The 16,766-nt window shown below is 33.5% G+C and overlaps 1 protein-coding gene across 1 annotated transcript in view; it reads right to left on the bottom strand.

The window, feature by feature from the left end:
* The window catches only part of LOC123670450 (sensory neuron membrane protein 2-like), a 57,533-nt gene that overhangs the window by 1,147 nt on the left and 39,620 nt on the right, over positions 1-16,766 (bottom strand). The window contains exons 8-15 of the mRNA XM_045603944.1: positions 14,992-15,178; positions 14,416-14,541; positions 12,225-12,399; positions 11,012-11,103; positions 10,460-10,674; positions 8,023-8,148; positions 1,697-1,883; positions 1,121-1,246 (exon numbers count right to left, since the gene is read on the bottom strand). Of these exons, the coding sequence (XP_045459900.1) occupies positions 1,121-1,246; positions 1,697-1,883; positions 8,023-8,148; positions 10,460-10,674; positions 11,012-11,103; positions 12,225-12,399; positions 14,416-14,541; positions 14,992-15,178 (1,234 nt within the window). The remainder of the gene's footprint in view (positions 1-1,120; positions 1,247-1,696; positions 1,884-8,022; positions 8,149-10,459; positions 10,675-11,011; positions 11,104-12,224; positions 12,400-14,415; positions 14,542-14,991; positions 15,179-16,766) is intronic.

Here is a 16,766-nt window from a genome sequence, read left to right as displayed (position 1 = left end):
AACAACTGTTATTTTTTTAATTACTACTAGCTCAACCGGCTCATTTCGTACTGTACCTTGTAAAAACCTTGTCTAATAATAACGAAGATAAAAAAAAAATATTCAATCTGGTGAGTGACAAAAAAAATGTAGGTACGAAATTCGAACATTACGAATATGTTTGTCACTTTATCTCATCACAAGTATTAAAGTACAGTACATTAGAATATTAACCCAGATAGCAAAATGACGTTTTAGGAGTAAGATTAAAAAAAAAATCATTTATTTCAATAATCCTTGTTACAATTTGGACTTCAGATCCTACGTCTGAATGACTTTTTAAGACCTCCTCAAGGAGTTGAATGGGCCACCTAACATAGACTTTCAGATCTCATCAAAAAGAGCTCTCAAAGAGCTCTTTTTTTGAACTTGCAAAAATGAAGACATAAATAGATAAAAACATATACATTTCGATGTCAAAAATTTACTTCCCATTTATAAGTTCATTAAGGACAGAATTATAAGTTTATAAAAATAAGCTACTTAAGACGTCATGTTAGAACTCTATAAGAGGTCTTTTAAAAGACTTCATACTGAAATCTTTATGATTGGATGCTGATTGGGAATGCGTGTGTGTATTTTAAATTTGCACGTTTTGAAGATCAAGGTCTGTTTAACACCTATTAAGGAGTTTACATTGTAAATAGATGTTCAAGAATGTCCGATTTTTTTTTAATGACTATGGATTGCATATGTTTTCACATTGTGGTTTTATATATTTTATGGTATATTAAAGGTGAAAAATGGTTTGTCATACTCAATAGATATTCATCACTTCAGCCTACAGTCCACTGCTGCACATAGGCCTCAACAAGTTCGCGCCAAAAATGGCGTCAACTCATGTGTTTTGCCCATAGTCACCACGTTGGGCAGGCGGGTTGGTTAATAGATATTGAATTATTTAAAATATAAGTACAACAATTCAATTCAAATTATATTTGTTACCAACTAGGTACTTTAGATTTCAAGGCGAAACTAGTTCAGACTATTCCATAGTAAAAATAAATTATAACTAATTCAGTTATCCCATGTATTGAAAAACGTTAGTTTAGCACGTGTAACCACTAGTAGGTATATTTACCTCCTCGATCCAGAGTAGAGGAAATAGTCCGGTTCGAACGTTTTCTAACTGCGGAATTGCCGGAGAATTCCGTAGTTCAATGTTGAACTGGAGTCGTTGGAGGCCTTTTATTACGACACCTGTTGTCTGAAATGAGTATTCAATTCTCATATTAATTCTTGGTAGATGAATGTGTTTCAAGTACTTTGATTATGAGTACCTAATTAATTGAAATTTCAAGTGATAATTATTCAGTTGTTATTTTCAAAGTCTCGCTTCTGCCTGTAATTTACTGCTTAGGATCGCAGCTTAATCCACCACGCTGCTCCAATGCGGATTTTAAAAGTCTGTGCTGTGTTTAATTAACGAAAAACTAAAAATATCTGTCTTTCGCCTAAATTGTTTCTTCTATTTAGCTATTAATTGATATGTAATATATTACGTGGTTTAAATTAATATTTTTTTATGTATACACATGCATAAGAAATTGGGTTATTTTTGTACTTTGTAAATGAGGAGAGAAAGGAAAAAACTTGGAAGGGTTCCCCTCTATCTACTTAAATTTTTTTTGTCTTAATAAACAAACATGATACTTACGGCTTCCAAATAGACGAAGCTACGGTGCTTTTCCTTATCAGGATGGATTCCTCCGTCGAAATAGTCGAGTAATTCTTCTGATGCGAGGTAGTAGTGCGGCAAAGAGACGATCGCTGGTGCGTTCTTACACGGTTCTATGTTCAGTAAACCCATGAGAAGACACCCGTCGTGATTGGCGCTCCAGTTCCTGGTGGCATTCAAGTATACACGTCCACTTAAAATATAAACACACGACGATAGCACACACAGACACGCACACATACACACACGTAGTCACACACATACAAACACACACACATGTCACCCTATCGCTTTTTTATTAACCGACTTCAAGAAAGGATGTTCGTATATTATATATATATATACATATACGAAGTGCTACTTTTTTATTATATTTTCTGAAGCTTATTTGAAAGAGAGATTTAGAGATAAAATCACCTGACATACAAGTTAATGTTTTTTTTGCTTTTTTTTAATGTGTGTTAGGGGATAACTTCGTCGCTTATGAAGCTATTTTCATAAAAAGAAGGAAATATCCCAAGTGTGGTACCATGATAAGGAAACCAGGATCTAATGGAATCTAGGATGAATTCTTAGAGAAATCAACGGACACCCTCGAAAATCGTAGTGCGTTTATTAATTTGTTTTGTCTATCTACGTTGCATTACTTGTCGATGTAATTGAAGTCGGTTTTTTTTTTCGTTTGCGAGCAAACACAATTATTCTAATATTACTGGCTGGAACGAGAAGTCACCTAAGACACCGACGGTTTGCGAGTTCGATTCCCGCTCGGGATGGATATTTGTATTTGTACAAATATTACTTTCTCGTTCGGATGTCTGTCCTTCTCACCGTGCCTCGGACGCTAAGCCGTCGTTATTTAAGACGTTGCAGGCCTTTTTTATGTATGTTAGCTCAGAACTTTTGACTGGCTGGATTCTGGATTTCGATGATTTTTTAATGGGAAAGTGTTGCGTGTCATGGAACCACCATTAAAATTTAATTGAGATCTGAGAAATAATTTTCAAGTTATATCTGACAATGCGTATTTACTTGACAATTTTTTCGTCGATCTACGTTGTATACCTACTTCAATACTTTTTATTATACTTCAATACTTTTTATTATACTTCAATACTTTTAATTGCGTGAACCGGTTTTGATGATTCTTATTTTAATCGAAAGCTTATGCTTGTCTTATGGTACCATTTAAATTTAATCGATATCTAATGACTACTGCTTAAATGTTATGTGTGTGTGTGTGTTGTTATGTAATGTTCGATAACGCGTATTTACAATTTTTTTTATTTACTTGACAAATTTTTCGTCAACCTACGTTGTATAACTTGTTGATGTAATTGAAGTCAGATTTTTTTTCAGTTTGCGCGCAAACAATTATTGTATTCTGACATCTCCAAAGCAAAAGACGAAGTATTATGTAAGAAGTGGTGAGACTGGACGTTAGAAAGGTGGTTGAACCCTGCTCATCAAGACAATATTATTCATTAAAATTTGCTTTTATACGGAAATGATATAAAATTTAAATTTGAATAAATAGAAAATGGTAGGAAAGTTTATTTAACGTAACTTCAATTAAATATCTTTGTTGAATTATATTAATTTTCGTAAATAATATTTGAACGTACTAAAATATTACTTATTACTAAATTATTATTATTAAGTTCCACGCGGACGAAGCCGCGCGTAGTAGCTATTTGTAGAATATTAATTGTTACACATATACGCGTGAAATCCGAATGAGGATTTATTTTTTATAAATAACTAGCTGTTCCTCATGGTTTCAGACGAATTTTAGGAACAAATAGCCTATAGTCTATCTCGTGAAATGAGTTATTCAAGACAAATTTTTTTTTGATTCGAACCAATAGTTATTGAGATTAGATCGTGCAAACAAACAAATAGAGTATTCAGCATTTATAAATATCTACACAATGCACACACGATCGTCTGTTCCTAAAGTAAGCAACTTAATGCTTGTGTTATACGTAACAGCCGATTGGTATAGCTACATATATTTTTTTTCGATAAACATACTTATAAATTATACATTTATAAATAAATATTTATATTACACCGAGACACGGGATGAGAATCGAACCCATAACCCTCGGATCAGAAAGCACTACAAACTGCGCCAACGGGCTAGTCAATTTTAATATTAGTATGCCTACTTAAATATACTGAAAAAACTAAAGTATGCAAATACAGGGGTCTAGGCTCCGAATATGATTTTGTCCCATTCGGTGTCGAGACCCTTGGTCCGTGGGGTCCTAACGCTAAGAGGCTTTTTAAGGAAATAGCAAAAAGGTTATTTGACATCATAGGAGGCCGAAGAGCTGGGCGCTACCTCGGACAAAAAATTAATCTAGTTATTTAAAGGGGGAACGCTGCACGTATCTTCGGAACCTTCCTAATGGGACTTTTAATAATAATATATCTATAATCTATAATAATATATATAAAAGCGAAAGGTCACTCACTCATCACGAAATCTCCGAAACTATAACACCTACAAACTTGAAATTTGGCAAGTAGGCTCCTTATAGGACGTAGACATCCGCTAAGAACGGATTTTACGAAACTCGACCCCTAAGGGGGTAAAACGGGGGTTGCAATTTTGTATGAAAGTCCTATTTTTTTGAAGTAAGAGACTTGAAATTTAAAATGTATGCTCTATAGATGATAAGAAGGCGTACAAATAATTTATCTTAAGAAATCAACCCCCTTTTGGGGTTAAAACGGGGGATGGTAGGTTGACTCACTGATCACGAAATCTCCGAAAATAAAACACCTACAAACTTGAAACTTAGCAGGTAGGTTCCTTATAAGGCGTAAACATCCGCTAAGAGATGATTTTACGAAACTCGACCCCTAAGAGGGTAAAACGGGGGTTGCAAGTTTATATGAAAGTCCTATGTTTTTGAAGTAAGAGACTTGAAATTTAAAATGTATGCTCTATAGATGATAAGAAGGCGTCCAAATAATGTATCTTTAGAAATAAACCCTCTTTTGGGGTTAAAACGGGGGATGGTAGGTTGACTCACTGATCACGAAATCTCCGAAACTATAACACCTACAAACTTGAAATTTGACAGGAAGGCTCCTTATAGGGCGTAAACTTCCGCTAAGAACGGATTTTACGAAATTACACCCCTAAAGGGGTAAAACGGGGGTTGAAAATTTGTGTGAAAGTCCCATGTTTTTGAAGTAAGAGACTTGAAATTTAAAATGTACGTTCTTTAGATGGTGAGAAGGTGTCCAAATAATGTATCTTTAGAAATCAAATCTTTTTTGGGGTTAAAACGGGGGATGGTAGGTTGACTCCCTCATCACGAAATATCCGAAACTATAACACTTACAAACTTGAAATTTGGCAGGTAGGCTCCTTATAGGACGTAGACATTTGCTAAGAATGAATTTTACGAAACTCGACCCCTAAGGGGGTAAAACGGGGGTTGCAATTTTGTATGAAAGTCCTATTTTTTTGAAGTAAGAGACTTTAAATTTAAAATGTAAGCTCTATAGATGATAAGAAGGCGTACAAATAATGTATCTTAAGAAATCAACCCCCTTTTGGGGTTAAAACGGGGGATGGTAGGTTGACTCACTGATCACGAAATCTCCGAAACTATAACATCTACAAACTTGAAATTTGGCAGGTAGGTTTCTTATAAGGCGTAAACATTCATTAAGAGATAATTTTACGAAACTTGACCCTTAAGGGGGTAAAACGGAGGTTGCAATTTTGTATGAAAGTCCTATGTTTTTGAAGTAAGAGACTTGAAATTTAAAATGTATACTCTATAGATGATAAGAAGGCGTACAAATAATGTATCTTTAGAAATCAACCCCTTTTTGGGGTTAAAACGGGGGATGGTAGGTTGACTCACTGATCACGAAATATCCGAAACTATAACAGCTACAAACTTGAAATTTGGCAGGTACGTTCCTTATAGGGCGTAAACATCCGTAAAGAGATGATTTTACGAAACTCGACCCCTAAGGGGATAAAACGGGGGTTGGAAGTTTGTATGAGAGTCCTATGTTTTTGAAGTAAGAGACTTGAAATTTAAAATGTATGCTCTATAGATGATAAGAAGGCGTCCAAATAATGTATCTTTAGAAATAAACCCCCTTTTGGGGTTAAAACGGGGGATGGTAGGTTGACTCACTGATCACGAAATCTCCGAAACTATAACACCTACAAACTTGAAATTTGACAGGAAGGCTCCTTATAGGGCGTAAACTTCCGCTAAGAACGGATTTTACGAAATTACACCCCTAAAGGGGTAAAACGGGGGTTGGAAGTTTGTATGAGAGTCCTATGTTTTTGAAGTAAGAGACTTGAAATATAAAATGTATGCTCTTTAGATGGTGAGAAGGTGTCCAAATAATGCATCGTTATCTATATATATAAAAGAAAAAGGTAAATAACTCACGCATCACGAGAACTCAAAAACCGCTGGATGGGCTATCCATCCAGGTTGGACAAAGATAAAATTTGGCAGGGAGGTAGATTATAGTTAGCAGACGTCCGCTAAGAACGGATCTTACGATATTCCACCGCTAAGGGGATTTAATTGGGGTTGATAGTTTGTATGAAACATATACAGCCTGAAAACAAAACTTAAAAATGTGGTGTATAGAGAGGTTTTATAAAAATAACTATTAAATTATACTACATCGGCCTTTTAAAAAGTTACTCAGTTTGATAAGCATTTCAAGTGACTGAAATAAAAAAAAAAAATGCATTCACCATCTTAATAGTAATGCATATCTTTGATCCGGGACCCTCCAATTAAAGCGGCTGAAGGCTCCCGCAGGGGTTTTGGTCGGTAGTGCACCCCCAAGTGCTAAGCCGACATACGGTCTAGGACTGCCTACCCGGGCATCCTGGATATCACCCATAAATGGGTTACCCTGCGATAACAAAAAAAAAAAAAATGCATATCTTCATTCGTTAAGATTTTGATGAGAGTTTCACTGGAAATTTACCGGGAAAACTTTGTGACACACTAATTTCAACGCGGGCGAAGCCGCGGGCACAGCTAGTATATATATATATATATATATATATATATATATATATATATATATATCGTCAATGTACTTTATATAGCTTTAAATAATTGTATTTGTTCGCAAAAGAAAAAAAACCGACTTCAATTACATCGACAAGTAATACAACGTAGGTAGACGAAAAAATAGTCAAGTAAACACGTGTTATCAAAGACTACTCAAAATGTTGTTATCAAATCTCGATGAAATTTAAACGTGACCACATGATAAACATCAGCTTTCGAATAAATTAAAAATCACCAAAATCTGTAGACCCAGTAAAAAGTTATGCGGTATAATACAACGTAGGTCGACGAAAAAATAGTCAAGTAAAAACGCACTATTAGATATAACTCGAAAAGTAGTTGTTAGATCTCAAATAAATTTAAATAGGAATAAATGACACACACCACTTAAATGTACCAAATTACAAAAGAACTGTTCGTATTTCGTCGTTTGTAAAGTTAAGTTCAACTTTGGGGTGCCGTTTCAGCGGTACCAGCAGGTCGCAGGATTTATACGAGTACCTACCTTGCGTGTCGTCGGCGGTCGCAAAACTTTCTACTTGATAAATTATTTGATTTGATTGGATATCCACGAAACATTCTCTATACCTAGTTGTCATTTAACAATGCATATATCTATCTATTTTGAATTGTTTTATAAATATTTATTTCAAAAATATATGAAAAATAATATTTACTTTATACGAACAAAACATCCAATTTTTTATAATGTAATATCTGTACCACGTCTGTTTCTAACGGTGAGTTGCACGAAAAGAAATTAAAATTTAAGTAGTGATCAAACTAATTTAATCGCAAGAATTGTATGAAATTCTTGTGATTAAATTAGTTTAATCTCTACTTAAATTTTAATTTTGTTTCGTGCAACTCGGCGTAAGGTAAGAAACTTAATGCCTGTGTTGTAGGTAACAGACGACTGATATAGCATATTTTTTTCCGATAGTATATATATAATACTTATTTTAATAAATACATATATCACACCCAAACTCGAGGCGGAAATTAAACCTACAAACTCCGGAGTAGAAAGTAGTAGGGTTAAAGTCGATTGGCTGTGATTATAACAAAATGAAATATAAACAGCGTTTGACTGCTTGCCTCGAGCAAAAGAGAAATATTATTGAATCAAATATTTGTAACAAATTTAATGCAATTACAACAAGAAGTCAATTATTTGTTCATGCTTTAGTAAAATTGTTTAAAAAGATGATATTAACTTACTTTTTACAAAAACATTTGTTGTTCGGATTCGCACTTTTTGCGGCGAAAAGCATTTCGTCAATTTCATAATAGTAGGCGCTTAAGTTGAATATCTCACGCGGACCAACCAGGCTTGCAGAGAAGGATCTGAAAAATATGATAGATGTACCTATCTGTAAATATATAAGTAGAGCAGCGTTTCGGAATAGGGGTGAATAGTACTTTTCTTGTTTGAAGAAGAAAAAGATGAGTGTGCTTTAGACCACACGACTAAAGTAATACTTTTTTTAGTTTACCCTACAGTAATGTACGAATCGTAATTCTTTCTCTTTCTATCTTCACTAACTTATATCCCCCTCTCAACTTCCGTTCGCTTCACCCAATCACACTTTTCGTAACGATCTCGTCACGCTTTCACCAACTCAAGCGTGCGTAAAGAAGTTTTACTTCGAAAAGTGGCAACAAGATTCAATACAGATTTAAATTCTGATGTCGGTTTGGGTTGCGACTATTTTTTAATACACCCTGTTGGTAAACAAGCGTAAGGTCCACCTGATGATGAGTAAGTGCCATAAAATTTACCTGGAACCAACTATATGCTCCTGAGTATTGGGAGCGCTTTGCCAACCCTTTCCTCGCCGTCAACGTAGGGTATAATAACTTCAGAAACTGTGTCGCCTTTACTTGTCACAGGAACATACCATTCGAAACCAATATTTTTAGGTTGTGATCTTCTGTGAGGATGAGGTATTTAACCAGCAAGACATTTCCTCCTGGGTTTATTACAATAAATCGACTATTCCATTACAATCTTATAATTGTAAAACCTTTGCTTGACCATTGATTTCATATTATCACATGTAGCTAATAATTTAGTACTTAACGAAAGATTAAATTATTTTTAGAGAGAGAGATTAGGTAGATTAATAATTTTGTCGTCGATTTTATTTCTAGCGTGTAATACAAAAGATTCACCGATTAATCAAGAATTAAGTCGAAATATGATTATATTTCGACACAGCAGGATATAGAATAAGCCTTAAAAAGTTTCTCCTCAATAAAAAAAATATATATAAACTATAACTTAGATTCATATTCGCGACTATATATATCTAATTTTTTTTTTATATCACTAGGTCAGTAAACAAGCGTACGGCTCACCTGATGGTAAGAGATTACCGTAGCCTATAGACGCCTGCAATACCAGAAGTATCGCAAGCGTATTACCGACCCAATCCCCAAACCCCCCAGGAAGAAGTTCTGGTCACCTTACTCACCAACAGAAACATAATACTGCTTGAAAGCAGTATTATTTATCTGTGATCTTCTGTAAGGTCAAGGTACTGCCCCAGTCGGGCTGCTCCAGATTTTGAGCAGGAAAATCCTGCTGTGCCCTACCTCAGTTATTTCTGCTGTGCCCTACCTCAGTTGTCATATACCTATATAGTGGAATTCGATGGTACAACAGAGTAACATATCAAAAACTTGTCTCTGTTTGATACCGTTATGCGTCAAATGGCGTTATCCACAGCCGCTGAAACCCGAGCTGAGACAAATAGGTACACATAGCCTATACAAATATTTGTCATGTGCGGGAATGATTTCGTCACGGACGTTTGAACAGATATAGTTAAAAATATCTTTCATTTCAAGAAGACAAAAAGATTAGAAGCCTATTACTAAATAAATTAAATAATTAAATAATATTGTCTTCATTTTCGTTTAATGAAACACATACTTGCAAAACTGTTTTATGCCTTTAAATACATGAGTGTTGTATATTTTTATGAATATTATTCTTGTAATAATAATACGTGAAGCTAAAACTTTGTATTCCTTTTTACGAAAATTGCGCGTACGGTGGAGTATGAAATTTCGCACACTTATAGTATAGAGAAAGAGTGCAGGATGCTAATATATTTTTTTTAATTATGCGTAAAAAATACATTAAATCATTAAAAAAAAAACATTACACACACTACCTTGTACTTAACATACACACGCATATATACTCTTTTGTTTATTATTACCGAAGTATAGTTTTCGACAACAAAACCTTAATAATGTTTAAACTTATAATTTAAATTAATTATGTTCGAATTTCGACCACTAGGCGACCACTAGTTCTTGTAATTACATATTTATTAAGTTAGATACATAAAGAACAAAAAATGGTCCCTGCTTATTCTATTTATAAATAAAATACTAAGCTATCTTTTTTGTGTTGTATAGTTATTTAAAATGAAATAATTATTCAAGTTTTAATAAAAATACGTAAAGTTATTCGTTTTGATCTCAGTAGACATTTTCTTAAATTGTCTACTGTTAAACTATCTGAGTCATTGATTTGTTGGCAGTACGGATCAGAGTCTAGTAGTAGTGGACAGGTACGAGTAAATATAATTTAATCTATTCTTCTTAAATTCTATAATACAAAACATAGTAATTTTAAACTAACCGGCAAATTTCTGGCTCAAATGTATAGATCTTATCGGGTGGGTTTCCTTCAATCGGCGGGAATATTGAGCTGTCTGATCCATTGATTTGTCCGCAGTACGGATCGCCCCACTGGTTCATGGTGGTCTTATTGTTATAAGCGACTATATGACCCAATTCGTGAATGTTTTCAATACCACGATTCATATCATACGGGCCGGATTCTGTTGTATTGAGCTGTAAATAAAATATACTATTTAAATTAAGAACAAATACAAAATGTGAATAGATTTTTTTTTGTTGTTTGTTATTGTTGTGTATGCGCTTATTTAATTATAACAAACAACAAAAAAATCTAACTCTTAAAAATTAACTTAAATCAATTTATTATTATAATTATAATTAATTACTAAATGATGACACGAAGAGCTTTAACGTATTTTTTTTGTCTAACTCCTGCAAATTTAATGAAGCAAATTCTCATTTTCTAATAAAAAACAACTTAAAACTAACGGGCGCTTCTTAAAATTAAATTATAATTATTTTATGTTACTAAAAGAAAGGCAATACTCACATGACCAAACATAGAGAAATAAAATCCTTTATCGTCTTCAGCAGGTCGCATTACGCTCGGTTTTTCTAGTCTTATTTTACCGCAGACTAGAGCTGAAAGTTAATTTATATTATGTAGTATATGTATGTATGTATATATGTATGTATGGATATATGTATGTATATGTAGATGTATGAGTATATGTTTTTTCTTAAATACATCAATTTTTCTTTTTCAATTCCTGCACTAGGTACTGTAGCTCGCGTTCACATCATCTCTCAGTACCATGGGTTGACCGGTAGAGATCTCTTTTAGAGATAAGTTCGCCCTTGCAAACTTTCTATATAATGGCTCTTGTAAAATATTTTGTGCAATAAAGATAATAGTTTTGCCGAATTACTACAAATTACTAAAGAAAATAGAAAGTAGGAGACTATCACAGTTTAAAACCTGAACCACTTAAAGACCCACTAAAATACTAACATTAATAAGTAGACCGTTTCATTCCAAAATTCCTAAAAAAAATCCCTATTGAATTTTTTAGATTATTTGAAATAATCCTAAAAGCGGATAACCGTCGTTTTTTTTTTAATGATAGATCAAATATGCCAAAATGGCTTTCGTAAAGAAAGGTCTACTGTTCTGGCGATGTATAAGTATATTAGAAAGATTTAAAAAATATTGGACAGTAAACAATACGGAATCGGCGTGTTACTAGACATGACCAAGGCATATGACTGCGTTCAGCATAATATACTCTTAAATAAACTGTACGGTATAGGTATCCGCGGTGCTGCTCACGAGGCAGTTGTCACGAGTTAGACTGCAAAGTTATGAACGCGTCCATCCCCCAGGGAATATAAGGTCTATTATTTTTGATATAGGTACATCAACGACCTTCCTAAGATCATGGAAGAGCCATGCGTATTGTTCGTCGACGACATATCTTTGCTGACTTCATGTCAAAATAATGATAGTAATAATGTCCATGAAAAACTTGACTCTTTGCTTGAAAGAACTTAAGTTTCTTAAAATAAATTTAAAAAAAACTAAAATAATAACTTTTAATCCTTACCAAAAATGTGCACTAAATTTAAATTACAGAAACAATAACATAAAATTGGAATGCGTGAATGAATTCACATTACTCGGTATTGGAAGGCGCACATACAAAAAATAAAATCAAAGTTAGCAAGCTTTTCATACGTACTACGAGAAAAAAAAAAAAAAAGACCACTGTTGCGGTTCGGCCACGGGTTGAGTCCTCCAGCTCGGGACACACAAAACGCGCCCGCAATGCACAATATTATCGCTAACCCTAGTATCACCCAGCGGATGGCTTCGACGTAGCCCAGTAGCTTATTCGCTTGGTGAAGTTCTTCTTGGATATTTTTTGGTATTTCTGCGCCCTGAATTTAAAAAAAAAAGTTAATGCGTATATAGTCAAATATTAAATGTGTTTATTGTGAACTTGGTGTACAATATATTTAGATTCACAAAATAGTCTTATTATTGCTTAAAAGCGATCTTTACCAGTTACTAGGCTACCATATTGGGGAGGATATTGGGACCATTGATTATAGACATGATGTTATTGTATATCGATATAAATATATAAATAATAAAAATGGGCAAAGCATACATATTTCTTATAATACATATGAGTGACTAACAAATATTTATATCGATATAAAGATACATTTCAACTAATATAGGCCTTAGTATTCAGGTCAAAGATATTTATTTTTATAAGAATTAACAATTCACTTATATGAGAAATACATTGGAAAGAATACATTTTTAAATAGCTATAAGTTTACAATAATTCTAGCCGAGCGTGTCGGTAATAAACAATAATTCATTATACAATATCGTCACAAAAAGCAAAATGTGGGTAGAAACGCATTACATCGATGGTAAGACCGGTCACTATGTAGTAAAAAAAGCAACAAAAACAGCAAGCGACGAAACACAAAGAAATACATAGATCTTCAAATGTTTAACTAGATATGGCCAGGCGAAATATATATTTATGTGTGTAATTTTAAAATTATTATTATTAAAATTATTATTATTATTTATTATTATATTCGTATGTGAAACAAGTAAGTGGTTGGTGGTGGTGGGTAGTGGTGGTGGTAACGAAGTAAGTAGATCAAGGATAGTTTAAGGTGTTATGTGATGGCCCATAAATAAATACATTTCATCGTGGTGTGTTATGTTAGCATCGATGTATATATATAGTAACTGTATCCACACTAAAATGTAAAAGTTTTTTTTTGCTTTATACAAAAATCTGCATCAAAACAACTGTTATTTTTTTAATTACTACTAGCTCAACCGGCTCATTTCGTACTGTACCTTGTAAAAACCTTGTCTAATAATAACGAAGATAAAAAAAAAATATTCAATCTGGTGAGTGACAAAAAAAATGTAGGTACGAAATTCGAACATTACGAATATGTTTGTCACTTTATCTCATCACAAGTATTAAAGTACAGTACATTAGAATATTAACCCAGATAGCAAAATGACGTTTTAGGAGTAAGATTAAAAAAAAAATCATTTATTTCAATAATCCTTGTTACAATTTGGACTTCAGATCCTACGTCTGAATGACTTTTTAAGACCTCCTCAAGGAGTTGAATGGGCCACCTAACATAGACTTTCAGATCTCATCAAAAAGAGCTCTCAAAGAGCTCTTTTTTTGAACTTGCAAAAATGAAGACATAAATAGATAAAAACATATACATTTCGATGTCAAAAATTTACTTCCCATTTATAAGTTCATTAAGGACAGAATTATAAGTTTATAAAAATAAGCTACTTAAGACGTCATGTTAGAACTCTATAAGAGGTCTTTTAAAAGACTTCATACTGAAATCTTTATGATTGGATGCTGATTGGGAATGCGTGTGTGTATTTTAAATTTGCACGTTTTGAAGATCAAGGTCTGTTTAACACCTATTAAGGAGTTTACATTGTAAATAGATGTTCAAGAATGTCCGATTTTTTTTTAATGACTATGGATTGCATATGTTTTCACATTGTGGTTTTATATATTTTATGGTATATTAAAGGTGAAAAATGGTTTGTCATACTCAATAGATATTCATCACTTCAGCCTACAGTCCACTGCTGCACATAGGCCTCAACAAGTTCGCGCCAAAAATGGCGTCAACTCATGTGTTTTGCCCATAGTCACCACGTTGGGCAGGCGGGTTGGTTAATAGATATTGAATTATTTAAAATATAAGTACAACAATTCAATTCAAATTATATTTGTTACCAACTAGGTACTTTAGATTTCAAGGCGAAACTAGTTCAGACTATTCCATAGTAAAAATAAATTATAACTAATTCAGTTATCCCATGTATTGAAAAACGTTAGTTTAGCACGTGTAACCACTAGTAGGTATATTTACCTCCTCGATCCAGAGTAGAGGAAATAGTCCGGTTCGAACGTTTTCTAACTGCGGAATTGCCGGAGAATTCCGTAGTTCAATGTTGAACTGGAGTCGTTGGAGGCCTTTTATTACGACACCTGTTGTCTGAAATGAGTATTCAATTCTCATATTAATTCTTGGTAGATGAATGTGTTTCAAGTACTTTGATTATGAGTACCTAATTAATTGAAATTTCAAGTGATAATTATTCAGTTGTTATTTTCAAAGTCTCGCTTCTGCCTGTAATTTACTGCTTAGGATCGCAGCTTAATCCACCACGCTGCTCCAATGCGGATTTTAAAAGTCTGTGCTGTGTTTAATTAACGAAAAACTAAAAATATCTGTCTTTCGCCTAAATTGTTTCTTCTATTTAGCTATTAATTGATATGTAATATATTACGTGGTTTAAATTAATATTTTTTTATGTATACACATGCATAAGAAATTGGGTTATTTTTGTACTTTGTAAATGAGGAGAGAAAGGAAAAAACTTGGAAGGGTTCCCCTCTATCTACTTAAATTTTTTTTGTCTTAATAAACAAACATGATACTTACGGCTTCCAAATAGACGAAGCTACGGTGCTTTTCCTTATCAGGATGGATTCCTCCGTCGAAATAGTCGAGTAATTCTTCTGATGCGAGGTAGTAGTGCGGCAAAGAGACGATCGCTGGTGCGTTCTTACACGGTTCTATGTTCAGTAAACCCATGAGAAGACACCCGTCGTGATTGGCGCTCCAGTTCCTGGTGGCATTCAAGTATACACGTCCACTTAAAATATAAACACACGACGATAGCACACACAGACACGCACACATACACACACGTAGTCACACACATACAAACACACACACATGTCACCCTATCGCTTTTTTATTAACCGACTTCAAGAAAGGATGTTCGTATATTATATATATATATACATATACGAAGTGCTACTTTTTTATTATATTTTCTGAAGCTTATTTGAAAGAGAGATTTAGAGATAAAATCACCTGACATACAAGTTAATGTTTTTTTTGCTTTTTTTTAATGTGTGTTAGGGGATAACTTCGTCGCTTATGAAGCTATTTTCATAAAAAGAAGGAAATATCCCAAGTGTGGTACCATGATAAGGAAACCAGGATCTAATGGAATCTAGGATGAATTCTTAGAGAAATCAACGGACACCCTCGAAAATCGTAGTGCGTTTATTAATTTGTTTTGTCTATCTACGTTGCATTACTTGTCGATGTAATTGAAGTCGGTTTTTTTTTTCGTTTGCGAGCAAACACAATTATTCTAATATTACTGGCTGGAACGAGAAGTCACCTAAGACACCGACGGTTTGCGAGTTCGATTCCCGCTCGGGATGGATATTTGTATTTGTACAAATATTACTTTCTCGTTCGGATGTCTGTCCTTCTCACCGTGCCTCGGACGCTAAGCCGTCGTTATTTAAGACGTTGCAGGCCTTTTTTATGTATGTTAGCTCAGAACTTTTGACTGGCTGGATTCTGGATTTCGATGATTTTTTAATGGGAAAGTGTTGCGTGTCATGGAACCACCATTAAAATTTAATTGAGATCTGAGAAATAATTTTCAAGTTATATCTGACAATGCGTATTTACTTGACAATTTTTTCGTCGATCTACGTTGTATACCTACTTCAATACTTTTTATTATACTTCAATACTTTTTATTATACTTCAATACTTTTAATTGCGTGAACCGGTTTTGATGATTCTTATTTTAATCGAAAGCTTATGCTTGTCTTATGGTACCATTTAAATTTAATCGATATCTAATGACTACTGCTTAAATGTTATGTGTGTGTGTGTGTTGTTATGTAATGTTCGATAACGCGTATTTACAATTTTTTTTATTTACTTGACAAATTTTTCGTCAACCTACGTTGTATAACTTGTTGATGTAATTGAAGTCAGATTTTTTTTCAGTTTGCGCGCAAACAATTATTGTATTCTGACATCTCCAAAGCAAAAGACGAAGTATTATGTAAGAAGTGGTGAGACTGGACGTTAGAAAGGTGGTTGAACCCTGCTCATCAAGACAATATTATTCATTAAAATTTGCTTTTATACGGAAATGATATAAAATTTAAATTTGAATAAATAGAAAATGGTAGGAAAGTTTATTTAACGTAACTTCAATTAAATATCTTTGTTGAATTATATTAATTTTCGTAAATAATATTTGAACGTACTAAAATATTACTTATTACTAAATTATTATTATTAAGTTCCACGCGGACGAAGCCGCGCGTAGTAGCTATTTGTAGAATATTAATTGTTACACATATACGCGTGAAATCCGAATGAGGATTTATTTTTTA

The sequence above is a fragment of the Melitaea cinxia genome, chromosome 4 (genome assembly GCF_905220565.1).
Source record: "Melitaea cinxia chromosome 4, ilMelCinx1.1, whole genome shotgun sequence".
Classification (NCBI taxonomy): domain Eukaryota; kingdom Metazoa; phylum Arthropoda; class Insecta; order Lepidoptera; family Nymphalidae; genus Melitaea; species Melitaea cinxia.
This window is presented reverse-complemented; position numbering and strand designations above follow the sequence as displayed.